General features: G+C 40.7%; 1 protein-coding gene across 4 annotated transcripts in view; it reads right to left on the bottom strand.

Moving 5' to 3' along the window:
- ppfia2 (PTPRF interacting protein alpha 2) overlaps window positions 1-22,375 on the bottom strand; it is a 132,582-nt gene that overhangs the window by 21,355 nt on the left and 88,852 nt on the right. For all 4 annotated transcript variants that reach the window (XM_053241618.1, XM_053241619.1, XM_053241621.1 and 1 more), the window contains 13 exons: window positions 20,511-20,645; window positions 19,425-19,508; window positions 18,597-18,728; window positions 18,371-18,433; window positions 17,111-17,190; window positions 16,884-17,019; window positions 15,605-15,822; window positions 13,956-14,181; window positions 13,236-13,265; window positions 12,812-12,939; window positions 10,582-10,757; window positions 10,383-10,470; window positions 3,563-3,644 (listed from right to left, as the gene is read on the bottom strand). In XM_053241618.1, the coding sequence (XP_053097593.1) occupies window positions 3,563-3,644; window positions 10,383-10,470; window positions 10,582-10,757; window positions 12,812-12,939; window positions 13,236-13,265; window positions 13,956-14,181; window positions 15,605-15,822; window positions 16,884-17,019; window positions 17,111-17,190; window positions 18,371-18,433; window positions 18,597-18,728; window positions 19,425-19,508; window positions 20,511-20,645 (1,578 nt within the window). The remainder of the gene's footprint in view (window positions 1-3,562; window positions 3,645-10,382; window positions 10,471-10,581; window positions 10,758-12,811; window positions 12,940-13,235; window positions 13,266-13,955; window positions 14,182-15,604; window positions 15,823-16,883; window positions 17,020-17,110; window positions 17,191-18,370; window positions 18,434-18,596; window positions 18,729-19,424; window positions 19,509-20,510; window positions 20,646-22,375) is intronic.

Below are 22,375 nucleotides of genomic sequence, written 5' to 3' on the forward strand. Positions count from 1 at the left end.
GTCCCCAATGCCACTGTAACCAATCAGACCTCAGTACCCGTCCCCAATGCCACTGTAACCAATCAGACCTCAGTACCCGTCCCCAATGCCACTGTAACCAATCAGACCTCAGTACCCGTCCCCAATGCCACTGTAACCAATCAGACCTCAGTACCCATCCCCAATGCCACTGTAACCAATCAGACCTCAGTGCCTGTCCCCAATGCCACTGTAACCAATCAGACCTCAGTACCCATCCCCAATGCCACTGTAACCAATCAGACCTCAATGCCTGTCCCCAATGCCACTATAACCAATCAGACCTCAGCGCCCATCCCCAATGCCACTGTAACCAATCAGACCTCAATGCCTGTCTCCAATGCAACTGTAACCAATCAGACCTCAATGCCTGTCCCCAATGCCACTGTAACCAATCAGACCTCAGCGCCCATCCCCAATGCCACTGTAACCAATCAGACCTCAATGCCTGTCCCCAATGCCACTGTAACCAATCAGACCTCAGCGCCCATCCCCAATGCCACTGTAACCAATCAGACCTCAGTGCCCATCCCCAATGCCACTGTAACCAATCAGACCTCAATGCCTGTCTCCAATGCAACTGTAACCAATCAGACCTCAGTGCCCATCCCCAATGCCACTGTAACCAATCAGACCTCAGTGCCCATCCCCAATGCCACTGTAACCAATTAGATCTCAGTGCCTGTCCCCAATGCCACTGTAGCCAATCAGACCTCAGTGCCTGTCCCCAATGCCACTGTAACCAATCAGACCTCAGTGCCCACCCCCAATGCCACTGTAACCAATCAGACCTCAGTGCCTGTCCCCAATGCCACTGTAACCAATCAGACCTCAGCGCCCATCCCCAATGCCACTGTAACCAATCAGACCTCAGTGCCTGTCCCCAATGCCACTGTAACCAATCAGACCTCAGTGCCCATCCCCAATGCCACTGTAACCAATCAGACCTCAGTGCCCATCCCCAATGCCACTGTAACCAATTAGATCTCAGTGCCTGTCCCCAATGCCACTGTAGCCAATCAGACCTCAGTGCCTGTCCCCAATGCCACTGTAACCAATCAGACCTCAGTGCCCACCCCCAATGCCACTGTAACCAATCAGACCTCAGTGCCTGTCCCCAATGCCACTGTAACCAATCAGACCTCAGCGCCCATCCCCAATGCCACTGTAACCAATCAGACCTCAGTGCCTGTCCCCAATGCCACTGTAACCAATCAGACCTCAGTGCCCATCCCCAATGCCACTGTAACCAATCAGACCTCAGTGCCCATCCCCAATGCCACCGTAACCAATCAGACCTCAATGCCTGTCCCCAATGCCACTGTAACCAATCAGACCTCAGTGCCTGCAACCAATGCCACTTTAACCAATTAGACCTCAGTGCCCGCACCCAATGCCACTGTAACCAATCAGACCTCAGTGCCTGTCCCCAATGCCACTGTAACCAATCAGACCTCAGTGCCCATCCCCAATGCCACTGTAACCAATCAGACCTCAGTGCCCATCCCCAATGCCACTATAACCAATCAGACCTCAGTACCTATCCCCAATGCCACTGTAACCAATCAGACCTCAGTGCCTGCAACCAATGCCACTTTAACCAATTAGACCTCAGAGCCCATCCCCAATGCCACTTTAACCAATCAGACCTTAGTGCCCAATGCCACTGTAACCAATCAGACCTCAGTGCCCGCCCCAATGCCACTGTAACCAATCAGACCTTAGTGCCCAATGCCACTGTAACCAATCAGACCTCAGAGCCCATCCCCAATGCCACTTTAACCAATCAGACCTTAGTGCCCAATGCCACTGTAACCAATCAGACTTCAGCGCCCATCCCCAATGCCGCTGTAACCAATCAGACCTCAGTGCCCGCACCCAATGCCACTGTAGCCAATCAGACCTCAGTGCCTGTCCCCAATGCCACTGTAACCAATCAGACCTCAGTGCCCGCCCCAATACCACTGTAACCAATCAGACCTCAGTGCCCGCCCCAATACCACTGTAACCAATCAGACCTCAGTGCCCAATGCCACTGTAACCAATCAGACCTCAGTGCCCATCCCTAATGCCACTATAACCAATCAGACCTCAGTGCCCGCCCCAATGCCACTATAACCAATCAGACCTCAGTGCCCGCCCCAATGCCACTATAACCAATCAGACCTCAGTGCCCGTCCCCAATGCCACTGTAACCAATCAGACCTCAGTGCCCGTCCCCAATGCCACTGTAACCAATCAGACCTCAGCGCCCATCCCCAATGCCACTGTAACCAATCAGACCTCAGTGCCTGTCTCCAATGCCACTGTAACCAATCAGACCTCAGTGCCCATCCCCAATGCCACCGTAACCAATCAGACCTCAGCGCCCATCCCCAATGCCACTGTAACCAATCAGACCTCAGTGCCCATCCCCAATGCCACTGTAACCAATCAGACCTCAGTGCCTGCACCCAATGCCACTATAACCAATCAGACCTCAGTGCCCGTCCCCAATGCCACTGTAACCAATCAGACCTCAGTGCCCATCCCCAATGCCGCTGTAACCAATCAGACCTCAGTGCCCGCCCCAATACCACTGTAACCAATCAGACCTCAGTGCCCAATTCCACAGTAATCAATCAGACCTCAGTACCCATTCCCAATGCTGCTGTAATCAATCAGATCTCAGTGCCCATCCCAAATACTGCTGTAACCAATAAGACCTTAATACCCATCCTCGATGCTGGGAGGATGTAACCAATCAGACTACAGTTTCAGCCCAAAGCATCACTGTAACCAGCAAGAATTTAGTTCCCACCCCTAAGCTAAGCTTAGTAGTCAGACAGGTCACAGTTCCCGTCCCCAAACTATCAGTTCACAATTCATCCCCAAAGCCACTGTAACCAATCAGTTTGCACTTCCTGTCCACAACACACTGTCCCATATGCCAGTGTAACCAATCAGATCTCAGTTCCTGCCCCCAGTAGCACCAATAATAATCGGATCACAGTTACTGCCCAAAGCATCACTGTAACCAAATGGACTTTAGTTTCTGCCTATACGCTACTATTAGCAGTCAAACAGTTTACAGCTATCAATCAGACTGCACTTTCTGTCCTCACTGCCATGTTACCAATCAGATAGTAGTTCTCATCCCCAAAGCCACTGTAACCAATCAGATTCAGTTCCCATTCCCAGTGCCACTGTAACCAACCAGAACACAGTTCCTGCCCCCAGTGCCACTGTCATCAATCAAGCTGACAAAATATTAGAACAAACCTTAAAAGGTCCAAGGGGAGCCTAGATAAGGGAATAAGGCAGCTTCAGTGTAGATTTCAAAAGGCATCACTCCATTCTTATTTAATTTAAAACCATAACATTTGATTGTGTTCAGATTTCATTGTGTTTTTCTCCTCAGACTCCTCCATCTATACTCAGTATTTGATAAAAGTGTTATTTTGCTCTGAAGAGGGCACTTTAAAAGCAGAATTGGAACAAAGCCAGAGTCCATGTTGTGGAAAACCATTTACAGCAGCATGAGGTTTATGAGGGAAGCACTTACCTCCAGCCATGCAACAACAGTAGGACCATCCCACTGCGCGAAAGGCAATCCTTTCCTCCTCGCCTCCTCCAGCAACTCATGCCTAGAGAGAAGAGACAAACAGACAAAAGGGGGAGGGGGGAGGGAGGGAGAGAGGGAGAAAGTAGGTGAAAGAGTGAGAAGACTTCATCTGCACTCAAATGGACAAACAAAGAGATTATTTATCTCTGTTATCATTAGCAACCAGCCCTTCCCTGCTTTCATGTCCTCTGATAAGAATAAACACACATTCCTTCTGAGCCTTGAGATGTCTCTTTATTTCTAAATGCTTCTTGCTCTTTTCCAAGGCATGATAACCTCCCACTGCTTTTCTGCTCCTATTTCTCGGAATATATATTAATCACGAGAGAAGGAAGAAAACATTGCTATCTCTACCGTCCAGAACTTTTCCTAAACCCATGATATGTTTCTAATGAGGTGGATGTTGCTACACAATCTGTAGTACAATCTCTCCTGGAACTTTACTGCAGTTTCTCCCTGATCTATGTTAATTGGGCGGAGCTAACCTTGGGTACAGTTTACATAAGCACACCCTCATCAATCACAAGGCTGTCACACATCTTACTATGCAACTATTTATTAAAACTGTGTTCATGAAAGAAAGTTCTTCTCAAATATAAGAAACCTCACAAGTGCAATCTATAAACAAACTTAACGCTGATTGGCTGATGGTGGCCATGTTTTATATATATACCTTTCGCATTTTATGCATTTAGCTCAAAATCTAAGTAGGGAAAGCTAAATGGTCTGAATTTGTTTACAGTAAGCCAAGGAATTAGAGGGGAAAAAAGAATTCAATCTCTAGGAGTAATGATTCTTGACATAGCGGGCAAAACATGAGTAGTGGGAATGCCTGAGTACAACCTGTGGTTTGGTCTGCACAACTCGTTTTAGTGCTTGGCCCCCTAATCAGTCTAACTATAATAAATGTGTATTTCTCAATCATTGTATTGAGGAGATACAGTATTCCGATATTGACAATTATGTCCAAAATATCACAAGACTTAATCTGGGCAGTTAATAAAGACTGAACAAATTTGTTTAGAGTTAAATGCTTTTAACAATGGACATTGTCACAAAGCAGCTTTACAGAAATTAATACATTCCAGATATAAATTTTTAATACGATAATTTATCCCTCATGAATGAGCCAGAGGTGATGGTGGTGAGGAAACATTCCCTGAGAGAATATGAGGAAGAAACCTTGAGAGGAACTAGACTAAAAAGGGAACCCATCCTCATCTGGCTGACACCGGAGAGTGCGATTATAAATAAATCCCTTCTATTATTGTGTACTATATGGACAAATAGTGCAATTGTGCAACCAGTAAATTCATTACTGTTTCACATGAAAGGTCTGCACAGTTTTTTTTTCCAAAATAAACAAAGCCCAGGCATGTTATAAGTGAGATAATACCACTGTACTAACATGCTGATATCAGACTCCATTTCAGCTTGTGCTGATTCTCATTTCCGCCTCCCTTGTTATTTCCTGATGTCAGCAAGCTTTTTGAGCGTTATCATCAGATTATATTTTTTAAATGTATTTTTATATTTTTTAAAAAGCCACTCTGAGAATCTCATATGAAAATTTTGAGCTCAGCTCCTGTCTCTGGTGTCTCCACTTGCTGACACCATGGCAATAAAATTAGCAAGAAAAATGCTGTGTAATTATTGAAAATAAACCATTATACTCCATTATCACCTTCATAAAACCTCTGCATGATGAAGCAAACACCACCCTTAAAATTTGATTATCCAACACAAGAGTTAGTGAAATGATAATCATGGGGCAAATTTGGAAAGAGGAAGCTGACTGGAAAATCTGCAGGCACTTAGCTAACAAACAAACAGCAGGCAGAGTTAAAGTACTTTACAGGGATAGTTTGGAAAAAAAATGCAAATGTGTGGGTAACAACACACGAAAACTGACAAAACACTTAGCTAAGTAGTTAACATTACAGTGTTATTTATTAGCACCATGAAACTATATGATTTTATACCTTGCTAGTGATGTTAGCATGTTAGCTAACCATTCATTCATGTCTAAAAAATACCATAAAATCTCTAAATGCTAAAACTCAACAAACACCACCCCTGAAATCTGAATGACCAAAAATGAACAAAAAGAGAAGCAGATGTCCCACTATTAGACTTTACATACAGGAATTTTGATCATTGTTCATGCCAATGCTAATAAACATTGTAAATATGCTGTTTGTGTCCTGCTAACCATTTGTTAGCAATCTGGCATCTTTGACTATTAGTAAACTCTAAAATGCTAAAATTCAGTAAACACTGCAGCTAAAAATCTGATTATGCGACCAAAGAATTAGCAAAATGAGAAAACTTTGAGAAAATGAGAAAGGGAAACAGTCAAGGCAACCTGCAGGCACTTGGCTAACAAACAACAGGCATTAAGATACAGTAATTTAAAGAGGTTGGGCAAAAATGCTAAAAAAAAATGGAAGCTAGCAAGGCATGAAAAGAAGCAATTAGGACAACCATGCTAACTGCTAGGACCTACACAGAAATCAGAGTTTATGTGAATGTCTTATGATGATAGGTAGTATAGTAACTACAGGGTTTGTTGCCTTGCTAGTGTCCCCTGAGCTAAACTGTTAGCTCGTTTAACATTTTTGTCCAACTGTCCCACTAATTGGAACATTAGAGAGCACTGACAGAAAGTCAACACTGAATGGACAGTGATTAAGTGGAGGTGCTGGATGTTCCTCAGAAGATGAATTAGTAATGTAAAAATTGTTTGCAGTGCAAAGTAAGGACACTTGAATACATCATAGGGTAAACAGAAAAAGAGAAAGAGAGAGGTGTCAGTGGGTCCAGACCACCTGTCTACGTTTGTAGATCAATGGACACTCTGCACTGCTGTTTCTACAGCTGAGGCCCCATCTGTGCCTGCTCCATGACAGACGAAGTCACAGCCAATGGCACCTCTATGTGGTCCAGCTGATCCGGGGTATGTTGGCGACATGACTCGTGTGCAGCCCTACTCAAAAACCCACACCTCTTCTAACCTCTCTCTCTTTTCTTCCCTCTTATCCCCAGGGTTCCACAACTAATCTCATGAGGGCTGGAGCAGGGACTGAACAGGTCTGTTGAGAATGTGGGAAATGGGGAAGATTCTGGAAGGAATTTCTGCAGACCAGGGTCTCTGGGTATCCAAGCTCCAGCGCAGACATACTGAGTTCCGCTTAGTATCCGGGGGGTAAATTATTATTAGTATTCAGGAAGAATTGGGGAAAATAATGGAATTAACTGGAGGTGGCCCCCTTATACTTGTACCCAAGCCTGATGCGATAGAGCGATTCTGCGTGGACTTTTGCAAGGTGACTTTTTTAAAAATAACAATAAAATTGCTCTCAGCTGTACCAGTAAATTGCCCTGCCATGTTCTCTGTGAAGTGCATGACGAAAATCTGCTAAACTGCTGTGATGATTTCAGATGATCAAGTTTGCGATCAGCTGAACAAAACTTTAATTAATTACTTTGACCACTGACATTTGTCACCTATAAATCATAAGTCATTTAGTTAATAAAGCCCCTTTAAAGTTGTATTCAAGAGAGATGGTGCCGTGACCCGGTCCTTATCTTTACATGTCTGATATGAAATGTTCAGTTCGAGTGTGTCATGTAATGAGTGTTTTGTTTCCTCCGAACAAGCTGATGCTGGAGGGAGGGAGAGAGCGAGTTATGACAAATAACATACACACAAAAATAAGAAATGTAACGGAATCCGAAGAGCTGACGATCCATAACCAGAGATGGCACCTGGTTATTGCAATCCAGCACACGATGCACACTGATACACACATCAGGAGGAAGGCCTCAGCATGGCAGGCTGTTTAGTTTTAAACACACACACATCCACACACACACACACACACAACCACACAAACTCAGTGTTTCCAGGCAGAGATGCATCTTCTACAGTACTGCAGAAGGGAAGAGTCACATGTACATTCGTGTGAGAGAAAAGGCGGTAGGGCGTAGGGGGGAAGTGTGGACGGCAGATGGACAGAGAACAGGTCTGAGCCCTCGCAGATAAACACACACATCACACAAGCACGAGACAGACTGGAAAAATGCAGCAAAGTCTCAGCAACGCAAACCAAACTTACCCGCTGATGAGGAGACGAGAAATAGAGAGAGAGAGAGAAATAAAGAGAGAGTGATGGAAGACAAAATTAAAAGTTTGTTACTGAGCATACTGTATGTACAACACATTATGTTTGAATCCTGGTTATTTTAGGTATCTTCATATGTTTATATTTAATGTTCATAACCCAGGGCATCATGCTCATTCTAATACATGACCCCTCAATTGTTTCTAGGCTCTGTGATATTTCACTGTAAATTGTTTACAATAAATCAATATTTTACACTTATTTTATAGTGTCCAAAGCGTAGCTACAAACATTATTAGAATAAGCAGGGTAGAAAAAAAATAGCCTGGCTAAAACCACGAACTAAAATTAGAAATAGAAAAATAGCTAAAAGATGAAAATTATAGTAAACAGGCTAACACATAAACTAGCATTAAAGTAATTATAAAGTATATGTAGGAAAAAGGTAAGCCACAAACATATTAAAAATATTGTAAATAGACTACAAAATGAACTAGAATTATAGGAAGCAAGAGCAAGAAATATAAACAAATTAGCATTATTATAAACAGGCTAAATCCCAAGCTAAGGCTACAGTGAATTGGCCAAAACATAAATTAGAAATATAGTAAACCAAAACCATGTCTATATTTGTTAAACTGACCAAACTGCTACATAAAATTAGCATTAAATTAAACAGGCTAAAACACAAGCTAGCACCAAAAGAAATACGCTAAAACACAATCAGTAAACTGGCTAACTCATTATCTCTCATTACAGTATCCACAGAAACCCATTACTTCACCTTAAACATGTTAAACACAAAAAAGCATTATAGTAAAACAGGCTAAAACATAAACTAGCATTAGAGTAAACAGGCTTATCATAGACTAGCAGTTGATTTTTACTAACTAAACTAGCAAAGTTCATTTAGCTAAGTGATGATAGGTTAAATCATCTTGGTTATAATTCCTTGTTGAAAATCTATTGTGGAATTAGCATAAAACCAGTATGTGAGTTAATAATGGGTGCATGATGCCCCGTTCATAACACCTATTCTGTGTTCATACAGCATGCAAAATGAATGTGTGCAGTAATAAACAGAACAGTCGTCCAACAAAAACATCATGATGGGAAAATAAGCAGAAAATGAAAGTCAGGTCATTAGCATGGACACAGTAAACACATTGCTAACATGCAGCAGCAGTGCACAGAACAGCGAGCACTCGGTTCTCCTGCTGTGGACAGAACAACACACTGTAGATGTTATTACAATCTAACACACTTGTATCTGTGTTTCTAGGCTAACCTACAACCTAAAGCGCTAAGTTATTGCCGTGTTGCTATAACACAACTTTGCTCTGTGTCAGTTCTCATTTTTGTGGTATTTTATGCAATATTTAATACTAAGACTGGTCTATAGTTCCCCTAGACCATCATTCCTGCAGTTCCGTAATTGTCCACTAGGCTCCCCTGCCCCTAGTGGTGCAATAAGCTAGAATCCACTGTTCCCTAGAGCCCAGCATTACGTTTGATTTTAGTGTTCCCCTAGTTCCTTGTATTCTCCTCATGTCCACAGTTTCCTTTGTTTCTAGTGTATTCTTAGTTCCCACTACTTGCCTAGTTTCTAGTTTTTAATGTTCTCTAGTTCCCAGTATCCCATAGTGCCCAGTGGCCTCAAATTTCTACTTTTCCAGTGTTTACCTGTTCCAGTGTGTCTTCACTGTTCCCTTGTTTCTAGTTCTGCTAGTTTAGCTCTCCTCCGCCCCCTAGTTTCCAGTATTCCATAAGTTACAACCATCCCCTTAGTTTCCAGTATTCTACTAGTTCCCTCTGTCCTCTAAGTTTCCAGAATACTACCAGGTCCTAGTGCCCCTATAGTTTCTGATGTCCCCCTAGTTTTTGGTGTCTGCCTAAATCCACATGTCTCCAGTGTTTCCTAATTCCCAATGTCCCCATAGTTTCCAGGATTCCACCAAATTCCCAATGACCACTTAGTTTCTAATATTCCGCCAAATTCCCAATGTCCCCCTTAGTTTCCAGTATTCCATTAGTTCCCACTGCATGCCTAGATTCTGGTGTCCGCATGGTTCCCACTTCCCCCAGTTTCCCCCAGAGTCCCCTAGTTCTCACAGGCCCTGCTCCCACCTGGGGAGTACTGGAAACGAGGGGCCATTGGGAATTTGGTGCAATATTTCACAGGTGAGCAATCACGTGTATCCTGGGTGATCGGATCACAAGTGTACCACTAATTCCCAGTGTCCGCCTAGATCCCAGTGTCCCCCTAGGTTTGGTATCCTTCTAGTTTGCACTGTCCCCCTATGTCACACTGTCCTTAGTTTCCACTGCTTTCTTAGTTTCCAATGCCAACTAGTTGCTGGTGTCTTCCTAGTTCCCACTGTCCCCCTAGTTTCCAGTGACCCTATTCTTTGGTGTCCCCCTAGTTTCCTCTGATCCAGTATTTCTTACCTTCCCTCAAATTCCCAATATCCTCTAGTTTCCCCTCTCCCCCAGTTACCAATGTACCCTATTTCCCGCTGTCCCGCCATTTTCAGTTGTTCTACTAGTTCCTATTTGTACAGTTTCTCAAGTTTTTAATTGTTGTGGTCTCTTAATGACTAATCCGTGTAATAACTCCATAGAGTTAAAACACTCACTTCTTCTTTATGCGGCGGTCTTTCTCGGCCTGAGTGCCCAGTTTCCCCACAGCCATTTCCTGAGCAAGCAACTCCACATCTGAAACACCTAATGTGATAATAAGATAAAGATGTGTGATTGGCTGGTGTTCTTTTGTCAAAGACAAAATATTCAACACAACAGGAAATTTGTGTGTTAGTGTTTGTGTGTGTGGTGTACCTGGTCCCGGTCCCATCATCTCTTTTCCCATGTGTCCCAGTCGTCCTTTCTCTTTTTTGCCAAACAAGCGGCCGATGGATGATTTGATGCCTTTCTTCTTCGGTTGTTTATGGAGCGAGTCCTGACTGCTGGCTACACTGCTCAGAGCTGCATCAGCCTCTAACGCTGCGGCCAGACTACACAAACACACACAACACACAGATTACTATTACAAGCCCCTAGAGTTTTGTCATCATCATGCCCACTCTTATTCTGTCTCTGTCGTGTCCGTTAGTTCAGGAGCTCCCAAACTAGGGGTTGTGACCCCATGTGTGGTTGCTTGATTTACAAATGGGGTCGTGAAGGAAACTCACATCTCCTTTTGTTTCATTCAATTATTTTACAAGTTAATATTAGAAATATCAATGACAGCTTTTGTGTGCTAATATTTTGAATTGTTACTGGGAGTCACATTCAGACAAGCCAGGTTTAAATTAATATGTGCTATTTTATACATCCTGACACACTGCACTAGATATAATAAAAAATAAATGGACAAAGTTCCCCATCTATCTACCTCCACTGAATAAACTCATGTTGTGTCACAAATCGCATACTTATTTACTATTCTAGACCATTACTTAGTAGCTTACTAACACTAACCAGTTTCCTATTAGTGTTTACATTTTGAAAATCTCCCATGTTGCCTTCAAATCTACCGAAAGGTCTGTTTTGTGTACCAGTCTTCTGGTAAATACTTTTGATACACATCAGTGTGTTTAACACTGCTGAGCATAAAATCACGAAACATTTTACATTAACTTGGAAACCTGGCGAACAGGGATGTTTTGGCTCTAATGTGCCGTCTAGTGTATGCCGCTTGGATTCGGATGTACATAAGATACACAGCGAGTGTGTGAACAATAATGCTGTTCGTGTTACCGCTGACTCTGCACACGCACACAAAATCATATGTTACCTATAAACCAGGGTCCTTCATATCAGGTCGTATCACACCACTCTGGCATGGATTATCTTCCTGTAATAACACAACACGTCCCACTAGACTGGTAAGTCAGTGCAAAGAATACTCCTTTGGTTTTTAGTCACTTACTTAACACATATTATTATTATCTTATTGTCTGCTTTATTGTCAATTCTGCCACATGTTCAGCACATACAGAGAATTGAAATTACGTTACTCTCAGACCCTAGGTGCATACAGATAACACACACACACAAAAAAAACAAAAACACAAAACTTATGTACATTACTGACATAATATCAAAATAAAATCAAAATATTACATTAGATTACATTATAAATCTGGAATTTAAAAATGTAAGGTTCTGTTCCTAGTTCTCTTAGTTCCTTTAGCTCATATTTTCCAGCTCTATTTCTCTTAGTTCTTCCTAGTCCCCTTGTTTCCCAATTCCCTGTTTTCTTAGTTCCTGGTTCTCAGTTCCATGTTCCTTCAGTTCCTTTTAGTTTTTTAGTTCCTCTGGGTTCTAGTCATTTTAGTTACTAGTTCCCAATTTCCTTATATCAAAGTTCTCTTAGTTCCTACTCCTCTTAGTTGCCAGTCCCCTTAGTTCCTAGTTCCTGTGGTTTATAGTACCAAATTTCCTTATTTACTCTTTTACAGTTTCCTTTGTTCCTAGTTCCATTAGTTTCCTGGTCCTTTTAGTTTATAGTTCCCAGTCATCTTAGTTCCTGGTTCCCTAATCCAGGTTCACTTAGTTCCTAGTTCCCTTAGCATCCTGGTCCCTTAGCTTCTAGTTCCTTTACTTCTTGGACCCCTTAATTTATAGTTCCCATTTCCTTAGTTACTAGTTCTCTTAGTTGCTAGTTTCTTTAAAACTTAGTTTTATTAGTTTCCTTGTCCCCTTAGTTTATAGTTATTGATTCCCTTTCTTCACAGTTCTCTTTGTCCCTAGTTCCCTTAGCACCTAGTTCCTCGTTCTCAGTTCTCTTAGTTCACACTTCCCTTAGTTTCATAGTTCCCTTACCTTCTAGTTCTCAATTAAGTTACAGTTCTCTTAGTTTCTAGTTCCTTTAGTACCAAGTACCCTTGGATTCTAGTATCCAATTCCCTTAGTTCCTATTTTCCAGTTCCCTTAGTTTATAATTCCTAATATTTGATCTGGTTTTAACATTTTAACCATTATTATGAAACTCTACTTTAGTGGTGCTGTATACAACATTTCTTGTGGAAAAGTGTGTGTGTGTGTGTGTGTGAAAGACACACACCGTGCGTCGTTGTGAGAGGAAGCAGGCAGTGTGTGTGTCATGCGGACTTGACGAGGCGTTGGAGGAGGAGACGTCTCACACTTTATGGTGGCTTTGTCCTCTCTGCCGTCCTCGTCCACGGCTGCGATCTGGTACACACACACACACACACACACACACACACACACACACACACACACACACACACACACACACACACACACACAATGTTCACAGTTCTCACCATAAATACTCAGCATATCATGGCAGATAGAGGAGGAGAAAGGGCATGGTGGGAAATAGAGGGAAAAAAGCACCACCTTTCTTCTTGACACACACATATAGATCTCTCTCATACACACACACAGAAAACACACACACAGACTATAAATACACAGTAGATTAGAGCAGAGCAGGTGGTGCATGCTGGGAAATAAAGCAGTACCTTTCTCCGGTGTTTCCTCAGGTCACTGGGCTGGAACACAGAGAGAACAGAAATATAAGAATTAATCTCACTTTATATCACATAATCTTTACCAACATGTCAAATCAGACAGGATATATATATATATAAATAAACTGGAATTATTTCTACTGCTCATTTTATAGAAGGGAAAATACACTGTCATCTTTCCAGACACGTGTACGCGCAGCCCATAAAAACGACTGACAGGATGAATTGAGACGCGACTAAAATCCCAGAGATACTCCGGTAATAATTTCATTACCCATTAATTTCATTAATTTCATAACTACATGTAAAACTAATCCTGTCTAAATAGGGCTTTACTATTAATTTTTCTCTCAGGGCTTTTGTTTTTAGCATTTTTGTAGATTACCGGTGTGCCGTGTGGTGGTGTGTGCTCTATGTCCCTTTAATAACTATGTCGTTTAAATGGAAAGCTCTGATTGGCTGTGAAATAATGACATGAATGACATCAGGAAGCCAAAATAATAAGACAAAGGAGAGAAAGAAAAATGTAAAAGAAGAAGAAATAGAAACAGAAATAGCATGAGAGGAAAAAAAAGAGAAAGAAGAAGAAAAATAAAAGGAGAAGAGGAGAAGAAAAAAAAACAAATAAGACAAACAAGAGGAAGGACATGAGGAAGCAGTCTGTTTTCTCTCTCTCTCTCTCTCTCTCTGTGTGTGTGTGTGTGTGTGTACCAGTGTCATGACCCCCATGCGCTCCATGTCCCGGGCGGGGCTGCGGGGTGTGTGTTTGGGGGACGAGTGCCCGCTGGGTGGTGATGATGATGCGAGCGATGACGCTGTAGCTGAGGCGGTGATGAGCGAACGCGCCAGATTCAAGCCCTCTAAACTCACACTGGCTACACGGTGTTCAATCTCCTCCGCCCTCTGCTCCGTACACTCCTTCTCCTCCTGAATCAGCCTGGACACACACACACACACACACACACACACACACACACACACACAGAGCACTTTTGACTTGCTTGATGATTTTGTTGCTAGCTAAATCATATTGTATTTTATTCTACTAACTTATCTGAGGGAAATGTTTACATTCCTGATAGTTCATAATGGCTGTATGCTATCTAGCTAAATCATAATTTTAGCCATATGGAATCTTTAATTAGCAATCTTCCAACACATCCGAGGTAAAGTTTGATGCTCCTGATAGTTCTGTCTCATTTCTGCTGTAACTTTGTCTTTTCATTGTCCATAAAAAAGACTTAATGGCTACATGCTAAGCTAGATCAATTCCTTCAGGATTTAGCTATCTTAGACACCGGTTCTGTATTTCCCAGTTGCTTAGCAACAGTATTCCCACCATTTTAACCACTTGGACGTACTGTATGTTCAAAATCAGGTGGTTCCTGGTGTGATGTGATTTTGGAAGGAACACAGGGATTCGGCGAAGCCAGACTTCTGGCATTTTCTAGAAAGTATTTTTTTTTAATAACACGGTGCAGTTTAAAGCCATTTAAACTGATAACGCGAAAATAAATAAATAAATAAATAAATAAATCATATTTAATTGCCATTAACTGTTTCAAACAAAACTATAATAACTTTTAAAGACAGGATTCTGTAAATGTTTTCAATCCAGTGACACAGCCAATCAGATTGCATCCTTCGAGTTTCTGAAGCTTGTAGTTAATGTAGGGGAAAAAAATATCTTTTCGAATGTGGAAAAGCTGCTTAATAATTACGACTTCCTCCATTTTTTTCCTGAAAAATACTTACAGCCCCGCCCTCTTTTATTTTTCTATTGACTGTCACGCCTCAAAGCGTAAAGCAAAATGAACTGCTACCAGTAACGAACTCCGTTTTTGCGTTTCAAATTCAAGTGAACAATTTTTTTTCACCAGGCAAATTTTTATTTAAAGGAAATTCACTCATGCTAGCAGTTAATTCCTGAACTTTGGAAATGTAAGGAAAGCAAGGCTATGTTCTTTTGGTTTTTTAAAAAAAATTATAAACTGAAATAATTAAGCAAGTTTTGTCCAAGACTCTGAATTTAACCAATAGCGTAAGGGAAGTAAAAAAAAAATCAGCTCACTTTGAAAACATGAAGAAACAGAAAACCAAGGCTATGGTCTTTTGTAAAGAAAAAAACTAACTGCTAACTTTTGAACAGCGTTTACATCTTTTACCTCGACAATACGAAAGACCTAGCTAGCTAATGTTAGCTATTCACTGAACCGTAAAATCGCATCACTCCGGGACCTCCCACATCCGCTACTTAACACCTGAGATAAACTGCTCTGTATGTCATCATCCGAACATCTCTAAGCCAATCAGAACACATCGTACAGTGAAGAATGATGGAGTGTTGGCTGAAGTCTGACCGTATCTCTTTGTTGATAGCGTCGAGTTGTTCCTGCAGCATCATGGCGAGGGTCTGAGCGTCTGAATGTCCGCTGGGCGAGAGCAAATCCATCGAGCTGAACAAAGTCTCCCGATCGTCATCGTCGATGTCTGACATCTCGGTATCGCTCTCGAACGGGTGCGAGCCCAACACGCCGAGCTGCTGCGAGCGCCACTCATGTTCGCCCAGAGACTTCGCCTAAAGCAGCGTGGAGATGTTTATTATACCGTATTTAAACCTTACACTTACACTCAGGCAGTGTTCTATGAGTGCACCAATAAAGTAAAAAAAATATAGTGCGCCTAAAATAAAGTATAGTCGAAAAAATCTGATAGCTCAGACACTGACCTTCCTTAACGTGGAGGAACACTTGGAAATTGTGTTAGCGATCAGTGCTAAGTATAATTACAGTTAAATTGAGTTTAGTTGTATGGCATATTTTCTTCGTAATTTATCAACACATCTGAGGGAAACATTGATGTACCTGATAATTCTGTCTCACGCACACACACACACACACACACACACATTGGGACTGTTGACTTTCTACCTTCTTTGCTAGCTACATGCTAGATAGCTAAATCACAATTATAGCCATCTGAGGTAAATGTTCATATTGCCATTAATGCTTTTTCTTTACACTGTGTAAAAGAATTAGCTGCATGCTAGTTATACGAATCATAATTTTAGCCATACAGAGTCTTTTTTTAGTACTATACCAACACATCTGAGGTAAATATTGATATTTCGTAAAGCTCTGTCTCATGTCCACTGTCACTGTGTCTTTAGATTGTCTGTGTAAAGGAATTAGCTGCATGCTAACTACTTTCTTAGCAATTTACAACACATCTGTAGTAAATATTCCAATATTCCTTATTGTTATGTTATTTATGCATTGTCAGTATAAAAGCTCTAACGGTTAGCTAACTTCCCTCAGTCCTTAGCTAGCTTATGCACAGTGTCTGTATCTCCCAGTTGCTTAGCAACAGTATTCCCACAACGTAAACCACTTTAACCCTCGTCCCATGTGTAAGGTAGCACAACTTCTCATGTATGATTTGTTTAACACCCAAATATTATCTATTCAGTAATGATAGACAGGATTAGAGGGGTGCCAATACTTTTACAGTGTTTATCCAGAACATCAGATTGGCTACAGACAGTATTTATATGGCTAGAAAGTGACCTATATGGTAGATGAACCAAGATAAAATCCCCTGTGTGTGTGTGTGTGTGTGTGTGTGTCTGTGTGTGTGTACCTTCTGTTCGTCTCGGCGTAGCCCCATGCGTCCTCTTCTTGTTCGGTGCATCACTTTCGTGGAGCGATAATCAGATTGAGACTCAGCAAGAGAACCAAGAGAGTAACGCAGATCTGAGGAGGCATCCAGATGAGACCTGACACACACACACACATACACACACACAAGGTTTAAACATTCCACCTTGTTTGTTATATTCTGACATCAGGACTCTTCGTATGTCTCACCGTGACAGTGTTGGCTCCGCCCTCATTCTGAACTGATCGAGTTCAGCTCTCATTTTGTCCATCTCCTCTGCCAACTGGGACTGCACGCACACACACAAACACACACGCACACACACACACACAAAACAACAACAAATCGATTTATATCGATATTCATAAATCTACAAAATGTCAAGATCATCCAGCTAATATATCGGTCAGGTCCTAATCAAATAACGTAAGAAAAAGCACAGGTTGTGTCCTAACAGACCTTCACTTCCAGTGCAGCTATTCTCTCTTAGCTATGAGCTATAATATAAAATAAAATAAAATAAAATAATGGTTATACAGTATATTTAGCTATTAGCTTGCACCTACATAATAACATTATTATCACCATTTCTCATTTTTCCATAATCATGAATTCTGTCTAAACGTCAAAACAATTATTACTGCAAACATGGTTGTACTCGATGGCTAAAGGGGAAATAAAGATAGACAATTTTTATATTTTAATTATTACATGTTAAATTAAATGCAAATTATATGTGTATTGCTTTTAGACAATCAGTGTGTTAGCATCTTTAAATGATTTTCTCGCTTTTTACTTTTGGGGGTGTTTAATATACTAGAATTTACTTTTCGCTGAGAAATAAAAGAGAAACATATTTCAGTTCAGTCTGTAGTATTTCAGATTTACTGTATACAATATATATATATATATAGCAGAAAATGTCAAAAATTTCTACCGGAACGTTAATAATAAAATACATTTTATAAATAACAGTAGTATTAGAAACAGAAACTTAAATTCTGTAAATAAAAAATACACAGTGATAAAAACAGACATTTGAAATCAATTCACTATTAAATATTTTGGATTAAACTCAAAAAAAGTAACATGCTGTATTTTCAGGACTATATTTCTCTCTAAAGTGTGAATTTCTGTTCACTTAGAGAAATAGTTTTGTGTTTTTGTATATGCCGTAATAAGCAATAGCTGTAATAGCAATTGCCGTAATAGCAAGCTGAAAAGTTTTTACACAGCAGCGATTAACACAGAAATCTTTCATGATAACATTTCACTTGACTTTTTTTTTTGTACTTAAAGATGACTTTCTGTTTCTGCTGCTAATATAAAGCTAATTACTGTAATTATTGGAGTAGCAATGCTGCCGTAAATACACTAACAAATAGGCAGTGAATGACGTATAGGGAAATAAAATGTATAGTCTGGACAATACAAGAGATGTAAGAATGTATTTGGATATTAAACATTACCTTTTCATGAATGGAGTCTTCCAGCTGCTTCCTGTAATTCTCTGAATCTTGAATTAATACATTCTGGAAAAAAAAATGCAGTAAATTTAAGGAGGAACCGTCTATAACGACATGGAGATGTAATAATGCGAAAGCATGATGGTACATTGAGATTACGAATGGAGGAGATATTCCTTGTTTGCTAACATATTTCAAACGTGTGTATTAATAACTAATAAAAAAGCACCTTCTCCTCCAGAGCAGCCATCCTCTCCTTCAGATGGAGCTGTAAACGCTCGTTTGATTCCGTGAGGAGACGATCCACCGTGTCTGATAGACGCTTGTTGTGTTCCTCGTTCATCTTCTCTCTCTGACGAGCCTGAAACAACAAAACGATCCGTTATTACTGGCTGAAAGCAGCAGGGATGATACCACATGCTCAGCTAATGGCTAAATTTACATTTATGCTAACAGCATATATATTTTTATAATGTAATTTATTAAATTATACACATTAAATTTATAGATTTGCATATTTTGTTACTTTTCTCTTTAGTATAATTTATATTTAATTTTTTTAATTCAACACTAATTGTTTTGTTCACTAAAAACATTTAAACGGAGTATGTAGTTTAAAGAAACTATAAATTGTAAAATGTTAAATTATACATCATTCTGTACAGAGCAGCAATTTGTTTTCTTTTTACAGCTTCTTACAAATTATATAAAACCTGTAAAGCTGCTAGCATGGCATTAACATTTTTCTGTAAACAAATCTAAAACTAAATGGATTTCGCATTAGTAAATATATTGAAGTGTAAATTTTGAGTGATACTGAATGTAGCTATTTAGCTACTAAATCACATTTAGAATGTAATTTAACTATACAGTAAATGTTTCCTGATAGAAACATTTAGCTTTTTCTAGCTATTAGCAGATATTTAGCATGTATTTTACTTGTATATAAATTTAGATTTATTTTACATTTATGCTAGTAGTTATATATTTAACTGCTCAGTTATATTTAATATGTTTATTTAACCAGCATTTTCTTTAGCTGTAGGAAAGTACACACCCGTAAAAGTTCCTGGTTTTTCTCCTCCAGCTGTCCTTCCAGATGCCTCATTCGTTCCTCAATACTGCCATGTCTTTCCTCTGCCTGTTCAACACACACACATTTTATCACAACACAAGATCATAAAACCTGTCCACTCGGCAGCCATCTTGGTGACGTCCTCTGGCTGTTATTTACAGTCGCACAAGACCAGACTCCTTTAAACACGGAGAAACCTGTTAACTGCAAACTGAGAGCCAAGCTGGTGGTTCAAACTTCAAATTTAAAACCGTTGTTAAAATTGAACAAATATGACATGAACAAAACAATTTTTTTCAGGCTACTGCACAGTTGGATGAGCTGCATTGTTGTCTGTTTCTATGGCAACAGTGATCATCAGAATAGATCAGCTCTGTACAAATATAATGGCGTATATACACCCTAATTAGAGCAATTTATGACCAGCATCCTCTGTGTTTAGCTAGCTGTAAAGCTTCAGCTATTCTGGAATTGATTGTTTATGATAAGGGTGTATCTGAAGGAGCTGGAGAGATCTGCAGCTTAGACACCAGAAGCTGTTCACAGGACAGCCATAGCCAGGACACTCCACAAAGCTGGGCTTCATGGAGGAATGGTGAGCCATATGAAACCCCATTTGGAGAAAGGGATGTTAGTGACTCAGAAAACATGTGGAAAGACGTTCTCTGGTCCGATGAGACCACAACTGAACATGTGAACTTGGCACAAAGCCGACTAAGAACATCATCCACACTTTGAAGCATGGTGGTGATAGCATCACACTGAGACTTACCCTTGGCCTCTTGGTTGTTTCTTTGATTAATTACCTCTTTACTCAGTCAGTGAATTTTGGGGATGCATTACATTTTTAAATATCAGATTTGTGATTTTGTGGAACCAAACCTTTACTGATACTTTCCCAGAACTTTATCCTGGAATTGTTTTGATAGCTTCATGGTCTTCATGATGCTGTTTGTTTCGGTAACAATCTCTGATTTCTTTCAGGAACAAGGGTATTTACAGTGTGTGTGTGTGTGTGTGTGTGTGTGTGTGTGTGTGTGTGTGTGTGTGTGTGCATGCTTGCTCTACCTTGGTGAGTGCTGCTATTCTCTGTGCGAGTTCTGCCTCCACCTCCGGCAGAGTTTCTGCTTTCCTCATCGTCTGCTGCAGCTTCTGTTCAGCCAACTCCAACCTCTCCTGCAGCTGCCTGTTCTTCTCCTCCATCTGACACACACACACACACACACACACACACACGCACACACACAGAGCAGAATGACTCATGGCTCTTCATGACTTGTATAACTCTGCTAATTTCCACCTGTTTATCTGGGTAATGAAGCGTATCCACTTATTTCTAACGTACACTTCATCACTTCGTTTCCTCCGTCTCGTCTCTAATTTCCTTTTTATTACCAGCAAATAAGAAAATTCAGGTCAGAACAACCACAAGTGGTGTGTGTGTGTGAGTGTGTGTGTGTGACGTAAACAGACAGAGATGAAAAGAATATTTTGCTAAATGAAATCAATTACATCCAGAACTGAGTAATCCTTAAAAGGCCTCAGGTTTTTTCCTCACAGTCCCTGAATATCTGGTTTCACTCAGAAATATGTCGCAGTACAAAAGAAAACTGTGCTGTAATTTCTGTTTCACAGCGTCTCTGAGCTAAATCTTTAACTCAGAACATTCAATTCTGAGAATTCAAATAGTCAATAAATATACAATCAGTCCCGGCAAACGCAGTGTAAAATATTAAAAATCTTTATATCATAACAAACTCGAGTGTCTATTAAAGGTCTTTACACTTCTTCATGTGTTTAAACTCTCAGGTGTGTATACACTCTCAGGTGTGTTTACTCTCAGGTGCGTTTATTCTCAGGTGTGTTTACTCTCAGGTGCGTTTATTCTCAGGTGTGTTTACTCTCAGGTGTGTTTACTCTCAGGTGTGTTTACACTCTCAGGTGTGTTTACTCTCAGGTGTGTTTACTCTCAGGTGTGTTTACTCTCAGGTGTGTTTACACTCTCAGGTGTGTTTACTCTCAGGTGTGTTTACACTCTCAGGTGTGTTTACTCTCAGGTGTGTATACACTCTCAGGTGTGTTTACACTCTCAGGTGTGTTTACTCTCAGGTGTGTTTACTCTCAGGTGTGTATACACTCTCAGGTGTGTATACACTCTCAGGTGTGTATACACTCTCAGGTGTGTTTACTCTCAGGTGTGTATACACTCTCAGGTGTGTTTAAACTCTCAGGTGTGTATACACTCTCAGGTGTGTTTATTCTCAGGTGTGTTTAAACTCTCAGGTGTATATACACTCTCAGGTGTGTTTACACTCTCAGGTGTGATTACTCTCAGGTGTGATTGCTCTCAGGTGTGATTACTCTCAGGTGTGTTTACACTCTCAGGTGTGATTACTCTCAGGTGTGATTGCTCTCAGGTGTGTTTACACTCTCAGGTGTGATTACTCTCAGGTGTGTTTAAACTCTCAGGTGTGTATACTCTCAGGTGTGTTTAAACTCTCAGGTGTATTTAAACTCTCAGGTGTATTTACTCTCAGGTGTGTTTAAACTCTCAGGTGTGTTTAAACTCTCAGGTGTGTATACACTCTCAGGTGTGTATACACTCTCAGGTGTGTTTAAACTCTCAGGTGTGATTACTCTCAGGTGTGTATACACTCTCAGGTGTGTTTACTCTCAGGTGTGTATACACTCTCAGGTGTGTTTACTCTCAGGTGTGTTTACTCTCAGGTGTGTTTAAACTCTCAGGTGTGATTACTCTCAGGTGTGTATACACTCTCAGGTGTGTTTACTCTCAGGTGTGTATACACTCTCAGGTGTGTTTACTCTCAGGTGTGTTTACTCTCAGGTGTGTTTAAACTCTCAGGTGTGTATACACTGTCTGGTGTGTTTAAACTCTCAGGTGTGTTTAAACTCTCAGGTGTGTATAAACTCTC

This window comes from Pangasianodon hypophthalmus, chromosome 18 (genome assembly GCF_027358585.1).
Source record: "Pangasianodon hypophthalmus isolate fPanHyp1 chromosome 18, fPanHyp1.pri, whole genome shotgun sequence".
In the NCBI taxonomy this organism is placed as follows: domain Eukaryota; kingdom Metazoa; phylum Chordata; class Actinopteri; order Siluriformes; family Pangasiidae; genus Pangasianodon; species Pangasianodon hypophthalmus.